This window comes from Argentina anserina, chromosome 1 (assembly GCF_933775445.1).
Source record: "Argentina anserina chromosome 1, drPotAnse1.1, whole genome shotgun sequence".
NCBI classification, from domain to species: Eukaryota; Viridiplantae; Streptophyta; class Magnoliopsida; order Rosales; family Rosaceae; genus Argentina; species Argentina anserina.
Genome location: NC_065872.1, coordinates 18178841 through 18188790, shown reverse-complemented (window position 1 = coordinate 18188790; position 9950 = coordinate 18178841). Strand labels below are relative to the sequence as shown.

The 9950-nt window shown below is 38.9% G+C and overlaps 1 protein-coding gene across 4 annotated transcripts; it reads left to right on the top strand.

The window, feature by feature from the left end:
- Window positions 1-414: 414 nt before the first annotated feature.
- On the top strand, window positions 415-4451 carry LOC126785848 (probable pre-mRNA-splicing factor ATP-dependent RNA helicase DEAH2). Of its 4 annotated transcripts, XM_050511505.1 has the most exons (7): window positions 415-787; window positions 1523-1725; window positions 1831-2915; window positions 3311-3436; window positions 3524-3762; window positions 3852-3970; window positions 4050-4451. In XM_050511505.1, exons 1-7 carry the CDS (start codon window positions 500-502, stop codon window positions 4150-4152), a joined length of 2163 nt encoding a protein of 720 aa, XP_050367462.1. In that variant the 5' UTR covers window positions 415-499; the 3' UTR covers window positions 4153-4451. The 4 variants fall into 4 exon arrangements, 3 of the variants coding, with proteins under 3 accessions (XP_050367462.1, XP_050367474.1, XP_050367482.1); XR_007671122.1 differs by lacking the exons at window positions 3852-3970; window positions 4050-4451 and having other exon boundaries at window positions 3210-3436; window positions 3524-3547; XM_050511517.1 differs by lacking the exons at window positions 3852-3970; window positions 4050-4451 and having other exon boundaries at window positions 3336-3436; window positions 3524-3673.
- The last annotated feature ends 5499 nt before the right edge of the window (window positions 4452-9950 follow it).

The following is a 9950-nucleotide window of genomic DNA, read 5'->3' as shown; positions in this document are numbered from 1 at the left end:
TTTTAATAGTGGGCAATACTTTGTGTACTGTTGTCAAAAAATTTTGCTTTAGTATACGTTTACACACCCCAGTATTATATTAGAAAGGTAATTTGGGTATTTTACAACAAAACACTCAAAATAGTTTGTCGTTCTTACATAGTCATAACACTTTTAAAAACAGTTTATCAAACGATTCTGCTCATAACATTTAAAAGTAATCACGCTCACAGGCGTTTAAAAGGAATTCTGCTCCCAAACTAGGCCTACATTTTGATATATGCATCGATAAAAAAAAGTTGTGATAGTCGGTTTAAAATAGACTATAAATAAAACTAAAATACAAAGGGGGACTAAAGCGTAATTCGCGAATGCTCTCTCTATCAAAAACTAAATATTAATAGCAAGACAACACAAAAGCCCTAGCCCCTTTCCTCCTCCTCTCTTCGTCTCTCAAATTTCTAGGGTTTTTTTTACCCCCAGATCCAATTGATTAGGTCAAGCTAGGGTTTCCAGATTCATGGGTACTGAGAGGAAGAGGAAGGTGAGCTTGTTCGACGTGGTGGACGAGACCACTGCTGCGGCTGCGAAGATGAACAAATTGAACGGCGGCGCGGTGAATCAGAGTCCGATGAGCAGTTTGATCAATAGGTGGACGGGGAAGCCATACTCCGCGAGGTACTATGAGATCCTTGAGAAGAGGAAGACGCTCCCTGTATGGCAGCAGAAGGAGGAGTTCTTTCAGGCTCTGAAGAGCAGTCAGTCGTTGGTTTTGGTTGGAGAGACCGGTAGTGGTAAAACGACACAGGTTTGTTTCTGCAACACGCTTTTTTGTTTCAGCCATGAATTTGTTCTTCAGTTTGTTTTAACCTAATTGCGATTGTGCTTTGTACGCTCAGAAATTGGATGAATAATGACGCATTTATTTTATGCTTTTCGCAAATTATCATTGCTAGTTGCCTTTGTAAGTTTATCAGTTTCGAAACAATAGTAATGTTGTAGTTGGGTGGTAAAGTTGAACTTGAAACAAAGGAAAAATAAGGCTTGTTTGAAAGTATTTTCTTTGTTTGTGGGATTCTATTGTGTTTATGTTACAAATTTGAAGACTTATGTTTTTTTTTGCTTTATCAAAGGTTTGTTTTTTAGTTAGTTGAATGTTAGAATGTCCGCGGTTTCTACTGTACTAGTCCTGTGGTTCTCTAGATAACAAAGATGTCTAATTTGTGCCACATTGTTACACTGGCCTTATGATTATTAGGGTAGAAGTTAGTTTTGCCACATTGTGGGACTTGTTTAGTGATTGAAGTGGTTCAGTAGGGCTTTAAAGGCCTTTGCTTGCTTTGCATTGATTTTATTAGACGGTGGTTGTGGGACTGTTATTTCTCTAAATATGAGTTCTGGGTCGGGGTCATGTGTTCATCTTCCATTGATTTTTTATGAGTGGCAGTGGTAGTTTTGGGAGATTTCGCATGAAGTGGTTTCGTTTGAGCTTGGAAATTGATTGTGTTTTTTTTAATTATTATTTATTTTTTCCGTTCTACAGATTCCTCAATTTGTTTTGGAAGCTGTTGATAGGGAGTCTTCTTCTGATAAAAGTAGGAAGATGATTGCATGCACCCAGCCCCGTAGGGTGGCTGCAATGTCAGTGTCTCGCCGTGTTGCTGAAGAGATGGATGTTACCATCGGGGAAGAGGTTGGTTACAACATCCGTTTTGAAGATTGCAGCAGTGCCAGAACAGTATTGAAGTATGTTACCCTGATTATATTGGTTTAATATCTGTGCTCCTCTATATTATTAGGTGATATATATAAAGATGATACACTTATGCGCACATTCTTTCTATGTGGCAGGTATTTAACAGACGGTATGCTTTTAAGAGAAGCAATGACAGATCCACTATTAGAGCGATACAGCGTAATAATTCTTGATGAGGCTCATGAGAGGACTTTAGCAACAGATGTTTTGTTTGGACTTCTGAAGGAAGTATTGAAAAATAGACCTGATTTGAAGCTGGTTGTTATGAGTGCTACACTAGAGGCTGAGAAGTTTCAGGGTTATTTCAACGGCGCGCCACTAATGAAGGTTCCTGGTAGGCTTCATCCAGTTGAAATATTTTACACCGAGGAACCTGAGAGGGACTACCTGGAGGCAGCAATTCGAACTGTTGTACAGATCCATATGTATGAGACTCCAGGGGATATACTTGTTTTTCTAACTGGAGAAGAAGAGATAGAAGATGCATGCCGCAAAATCAACAAAGAGATTTCTAACCTGGGTGATCAGGTTGGTCCTGTGAAAGTGGTGCCCCTGTATTCAACTCTCCCTCCAGCTATGCAGCAGAAAATATTTGATGCTGCACCTCCTCCCACAACAGAAGGTGGTCCTGCAGGAAGGAAAATTGTGGTTTCAACAAACATTGCAGAAACTTCTCTGACTATAGACGGAATCGTGTATGTTATTGATCCAGGATTTTCTAAACAGAAAGTGTATAATCCACGAGTGCGTGTTGAATCCTTGTTAGTATCCCCAATCTCGAAAGCTAGTGCACATCAGAGGTCAGGGCGTGCTGGAAGAACTAGGCCAGGAAAATGTTTCAGACTTTATACGGAGAAAAGTTTCCATAATGATCTTGTACCGCAGACATATCCAGAAATACTGAGATCAAATCTAGCAAATACAGTGCTTACTTTGAAGAAACTAGGAATAGATGATTTGGTTCATTTTGATTTCATGGACCCCCCTGCTCCAGAGACATTAATGAGAGCACTTGAGGTTTTGAATTATTTGGGTGCATTGGATGATGAAGGTAACTTGACCAAGCTGGGTGAAATTATGAGTGAGTTCCCTCTGGATCCTCAGATGTCAAAGATGCTTGTTGTTAGCCCTGAGTTTAACTGCTCAAATGAGATCTTGTCGATTTCTGCCATGCTCTCAGGTACGTGTCAATTTTTTTTTGTGTTTGCTTTCTCTGTCATGTCTGTTTGTTTGTTATCCGCATTTAAATAAGATAAGGTCAAGATGCACCGTTTGTGATGCATGCTTGTTGATTTGTGCGGACAAATGTCTGCACTCAGATGTCATAAGTACCACATCTGCATGTAAATGTGCATGTGATGAGAGTAGCGTGTCAAATTAGGTTGTCATCAGCAACTGTCTTGTCTGGGTTCCATGCCCCCGGTTGGCATGCACCTATCGATTTCTAAGTAAGTGCTGATGCAGATAGTTGCAGTTTCTCAGTATTATCTCATGAAGAAAATGGTGTGGTCTCGCCTCTATGCATCTGCTAACATTCCATGGGCCTCCTTCTGTGATAACCACTTTATTTCTTAGTACCCAATTGCTTTGTCCGGCCTAGGGAGGCTCAAAAAGCTGCGGATGAAGCAAAAGCTAGGTTTGGACACATTGATGGAGATCATCTCACGTTGCTGAATGTATATCATGCGTACAAACAGAACAGTGAGTACAGCTATCTTATTCTATCTTAATTTTGAATTTTAATCTGCTGTATTCTTGTTTAACAATCTTTGTGTGTGATGGGTGTAGATGAGGATCCATCGTGGTGCTACGAGAACTTTGTCAATCAGAGGGCATTGAAATCAGCCGACAATGTTAGACAGCAGCTAGTGCGCATTATGGCTCGGTTTAATCTCAAGCTATGCAGTACTGATTTTAAGAGTCGGGACTACTACATCAATATCAGGAAGGCTATGCTAGCTGGGTACTTCATGCAGGTGGCACATCTGGAACGCACTGGTCACTACCTTACTGTGAAGGATAACCAAGTACGCAAAGTTGTCTTTTCATATAAAGTATACCTGTATCTTTTTAACTGTGAATATTGATATTGTCCGTATGCTGTATAATTTTGCAGGTTGTACATTTGCATCCATCAAATTGCTTGGATCACAAGCCAGAGTGGGTGATCTACAACGAGTATGTTTTAACAAGCAGGAATTTTATTCGCACGGTTACTGATATCCGTGGTGAATGGTTAGTCTCCTCTCTCTCTCGCTCTCCCTTTTGTTGAAGAATATTTGTAGCTCTAACCTGCAAATTAAACTGTTTACAGGCTAGTTGATATAGCACCGCACTACTATGATTTGGCGAACTTTCCCCAGTGTGAGGCCAAGCGAGTTCTTGAGAAGCTTTACAGAAAGCGGGAAGACAAGTAGGATAACATAAAATGAAGTGCTTAGCCATGTTTCTTTGCCTCCTTTTCGTGTAACAATGGAAGCATTTAGAGCTGGGCTACATACTTTACATGAGCATTTTCCGTCTTTCAGAAGCTCAATAGCCGTTAGGCTAAGAAATGTTTCTGTACCATCTTCCCTAGTACATCAGTTTACGTAGTCTGAATAATTTCATTACCCTCACGAGCGAGATCACGTCCCTCGTATCAATCGTCGCTAGCTGTCTCATTAATAAACTGGTCCTTGATTCTAGTATTTGATTCTATCTTGGCCCACTGCTATTCAAGATTTAGCAGGAATTTATAATTTATATGATGATTGAACCAGGCGCTGGCCATTTTTCATAATTGGAAGTTTTTCGACTTGCAAAGTTACTTGCAGAAGTGAGAGCCGTGAAACAATGAAATTGTAGCCTGAGTTAATGTATTAAAGTGGGCCTCTCTAACCGGTGAAAAGTGGTGGGACTAACGGCCATTCCTGGCTCGGCTACGATAACGCAATTCCGGGAGGAGTCGGTAAGGGGTTTGGTGTTCTACTGTGTGAATGTGGCGCAGACACTTGAGAAGTTAAAATTACGAAGTGCTTCAGAAAGAATGTCAATTTGGGACAGCTCTCTTTTGCTGGTGTTCGATTCCCAGATATCTATTTCCAGCTGATATTCTACACCTTACAGATTGCATCTGTGAAGGCAGTGTCTTTCTAATTCAGGAGTTGTAACGACCCCAAAATTTCAAGCTTAAAAAACTCAAAATTACAAAGTCGTTAAACACCAAACAATCTCGATGAAATCGAAATCATTTAAAATGGCACAGCGGATCATCTCTGAGTTCAAAATACAACTCAGTCAAACCGATTATTACAAACCAAATTATAATTCAACATTATAGCAAATAGAAATGTATAATCCTCACAACAACCTCACAAGATAGTCACACAAAATCCTCACACAAGCTGGAGATAAATAACTTCAAGTCCTCTGAGCGATCCGTCAATTCCCGCTAATCCACACCTGCGGAGTTATCCACTACACCATCGAACTGGTGCACCGGGATTGTAAACACAAACCCGGTAAGCTTTAAAGCTCGTATGAGTAAAATGAAAATATAACTCGTATATTAATATATATACGAAAATCCACAAATCAAACAAATATAAATGCACTCATGAGTCAATGGACGGCCCATCTGGTTGTCCCCAAGAAATGTGAAAAGAAGCGCTCATGAGAAATTAAGTAACCCTTCTGGTTACCCAAATGCATTTATAATACGGGTACCAAGAACGCTGGTACACATCTGTTACCCCTCTCGTAATACACCGCCGATATTGGGCAACCACCCGCTACCCAATATCTAAAAATATGAGTACTCATGAGCAGATAACCACCCGTTACCTCACATCCAGGACTCTGGCAGACAGACTAGAGCTCTAACTGTATCGTAACTTTCGCCCGGCCAAAGGCTAGGTTCCGACTTGCCAAACACGTACAATAATCTCACATCATATTGTACCAAATCAAGTCCGTAGACAAATCAACATTTTAACAATCTCAATGTTAAAATCACGTACAATAATCTCACATCATATTGTACCAAAAATCAAGTCCGAAGACAAATCAACATTTTAACAATCTACATGTTAAAATCACGTACAATAATCTCACATCATATTGTACAAATCAAAATAACATGCTCAATATTTAATTCTCGTCATCGAAATGAGCAATTCTAATGAATTCATAACAGTATATAATATAGCAAACTATATATATATGTACTTATTACCATTTATACAATATATATGTAATCCACTATATCGTATACATGTCGTAATTCAATATTAAAAACTCTTGTAAAATCTTGAATCTCCGCAAGGGTAGATTCGTAAATATGTGAGATTTTACTCACCTTATCAACTCGAGCGTAATTCCACAATTTCCGAAGATAATACATTTCCTTGATTTATCGATCACCTTGAAAAGATAAGAAAAGAATTTAGAAACATTTCGTAAACCTTTAAATACCGAAACAGTAATAATCTGTTACTGTTCAGTAATTTCTGGTTTTACGAAGTACTGTTCATTGAGTACTATTTCACTGTATACTATTCACGTATTTACTATTCATGTGTTACTGTATAAATACTCATCCATTACGTATTCATGTACGAGTACATACTGTTTATGTATTTCTGTACATATAAATACTATTCCAAAATACATACTATTTCAGTAAATATTAATTACTGATTAACCCTTCTGAAATTACTTTTACATTTATTGAAAGTAATTTATATTTACATTTACCGTACGTAAATAAAATTTACAATTACTGTACGTAAATCACATTTTTACATTCACCGTCCCTAAAAATAAAATACAAATTTACCCTTCGAGAATACTGTTCACGCGCCGCCGCACGTGGCGGCGCGTGGGGTACACGCGCCACTCACTGGCGACCGCGCGTGGCGCTCACGCGCCACTCACTACTCACTGTGGCAGCGCGTGGGGCCCACGCACTGACACCAACCAAGGCGCGTATGACGCCACCGCCGCCCAAAATCTCTTCTCCTTCCTCCCCTCTTTCTTCCCACGGCGTCACATCGTGCCTAGCCACCTCCACGCGTCCACACGCGCCGCCTAAGGCGGCGGTATCCCCAAATCTCCTCCTCCTCCGATTCTCTCCCAAACTTCATCAAATCGATCCCAAAATCATCCACACACATCACAACATCAAATTAAATGCATTTCTTACCCGTACGTTGCCCTAAAATGGCCGGAGAACTCAAGATGTTCGGCGGAGTCGAGATCGTGCGATCTGCGAATTGGACGATGCGAATCGAGCTCCGGTCGCGCCGTTGTTGGCTCTGGAAGTGAGGAGCGGCGGAGGGTATGAGCGCCGAGGTCTGCATTGTCGGGTGCGGAGCATGCGGCGGTGAGAATTGTAGGAGGCTCGGTTGTGGCTCGCTGCTTCACGACGACGAAGGCAGGGCGTCATGGGCTCGGGGTCCGACGCTGAGGTCCTTGCGAGGTCGTGTGGAGTGGCGGTGAGGACCACGTCGTTCCGTCTGTGGAGATCGCCGGAGGCGATTTGAGGGGGAAGGTTAGATCGGGGAGAGAGAGTCGCGAGGGGGAGAGAGAGGAAGGAGGGAGGCGCGGGTGAAGGGTTTCCAGAAATGGAAACCCTAATCCCAAAAGTTTTCTATTTCTACTAGTTTCCAAAATCGGAAACGAACCTTCGACGTTAATAACTTTCACCTCCGATATCTGATTCGGACGTGTCACATGTCCACGTACTCGTATCGACGAGCTCTACGACTTTCGTGAAGAAAGTTTTCACAAACGATCGACGGAGTAAAAGTCTATATATACGTTGCGGAAACGTAACGTTTTTACTAATTAAACGTTCTGAAACGTTTCCGTTCGTGTTTCGTAATTTTGCAAGCAATCCAAATTTCATTTTAATGAATTTCACCACTTAACATAAATTAATGAATCCAAACATTGTTCCGAAAAATCGGGTTATTACAGGAGTCCTAGTCACATCTCCGATTCCGGATTCGGCATTATAAGTATTAGCTTTTGCCTTTCGAGGAGACTCGCCAACAGTTATAGTTTTATACACAACAAATGATTAAATTCTCATACAACATTGAAACCTTGAATTCTTGAACTTGAACTAGAGCTACCACCTGGTAATATACATGCATATATTGCTATGTTATATCATGCTCAGCTGCTTTAACAAACTCTGAAGTGTAATTCGTGTTCAAATCTTCATCATTTAGCTCGTTCAAACTTGAACAACATGAGAGTCGACAACTGGACATAATGCTAGTCAACAACGCAAAGCTCTATTTTTCACGCACTCGTCTAATTCATAAATAAATTTCTAAAGTGTAAGTATTCATTTATTAGTTTAGTCAAATAGAAGATCTTGGCTGTCCTCGGCATGTAATGTTTTGTAATCTTCAAGTTTATTTTTGGCGGACAAATACAATCTGTTCGGCAGAGTAGATCTCATTGTTCTTAGTATATTATCTGTTACAAAACTACAATATCGTAAACAGACTTAACAACAATAACCAAACTATGACGAGAGCATTTTGTTTTTCCACGACTAAAGAAATAAAAATGATGTAGGTTATGATGTCTGGAATTGCATTTAGAGTTTCTTGATCGAGCTGAATATGCATGTCCCTCTAAAACGTGACCTTTGCTGTACTCAGTGTTTTACATTTAGAGCTCTTTCCTCCACACCATTATGAATTATATATTCCCCCTCATACTTAATTCACTCAAATCTTAAGCAAAGCTTTGTGCATATATATACATATCACATATGGTTATACCTACTAGTTTAGACTAGGTATGTTACCCTCACAAATGAGAGTAACAAGTAGTGGCCGAAAAGGAAGTTATAGTGTAGATTTTGGTGGAAACTAAATATAAGAAATGCCAATGATTTAGGAGAAATTTTGCAGTGCTACTATAGCATTCTTTGACAATGCTTAGTGGTATATCATTCCTATCACAATTTGACACGCAAGATTTAATTAGAATTATAGTATTTAATCTATTTTGTCAAAAACTATTTTGAGTTTCTTTCTAAAACCCTACACTCTACACTCTAATACCATAAACCCTAAAACCCTAAAATAGTACATCCTAAACCCCAAACCCTAAATCCTTCACCCTAAACTCTAAATCTGAAATCCTAATTCAAAATCATCAATACCCATGAAAGATCATTTCACAAATAATAAAAATATATTAAATTATAATTTTAGTGTAATAAATTCACATGTCGAAATATAAACAAGTAAGAAGGACGCAATAAATCCAATAATAAAGTTATTTCTATTCTACGAATTATTCTCATATCTATCATACTTGATCAAAATAATAATAATAATAATAATAATAATAATAAGAAAAAGAAGAAAAAGAAGAAAAAGAAAAATGACTAGAAATAATGAACCTTTGTGTATTGTCTATGTGATCTTGAACTTCTCAAATCAATTCATATGATCCAAATATTGACATTAATGTGATATCACACCCATAGTCACACTTGTTATCACAATACCTGTCACACTGCCTATCACACTTGCTATCACACTGTCTGTCACATTGTCTGTCACATTGTCTGTCACACTAGCTATCACACTACCTATCACGGCAGAAAGTTAATGTGCTTAGTGCACGTGGTATTGCGGTAACATATAAAAATTTCTCATGATTTAGTTATATGCATGTTGCATTTTTGGTCTTAAGGTAGGTGTTTAGAATCCTGTCAATCTGCCCAAAAGCAAACTGATTATTACTTCGGTCCTCTTATGGTCAGTTTTAATTACAACTGTAATTGAATTTGTGGCTTCGAAATTCATGGAGATTTTAATCAGACATGCTATAGTTGAAATGTTGATACCCGTTATTTTATATAATTTTGAATTTTCTTCTAGTGTTTAGTTGATGTAGAATAACGGATTAAATCTTCGTAGTGCAATACGAGCTTCTTTGTTAAATGTACAAAAGATGAGTGAATGTCTGCTTATTGGTATTGGGAAAGTTTTGAGACCAAATTCTGATAGGCGACTCTGTCTCATATGTTAATTACATGAATAACATTAGTCCAAATCCACTAAGCTTAAACTCATTGCAAAAAGTTACACTTCTTAATTTTCAATATCGTGCTTCTTCAAATATTAAAGCGGAATAAAAAACTCCTCCAGTTCATAAATTCTAACTCAATGAAAGAATTCGTAGGAGTTCTTGCAATTTC

Bases quoted from the DNA above. Each gene is read 5' to 3' on its own strand.
- LOC126785848 (XM_050511505.1), top strand. From the start codon at position 500: ATGGGTACTGAGAGGAAGAGGAAGGTGAGCTTGTTCGACGTGGTGGAC. The intron at 1,726-1,830 runs GTATGTTACCCT...TCTATGTGGCAG, and splicing joins AGTGCCAGAACAGTATTGAA to GTATTTAACAGACGGTATGC. The intron at 3,437-3,523 runs GTGAGTACAGCT...TGATGGGTGTAG, and splicing joins TCATGCGTACAAACAGAACA to ATGAGGATCCATCGTGGTGC.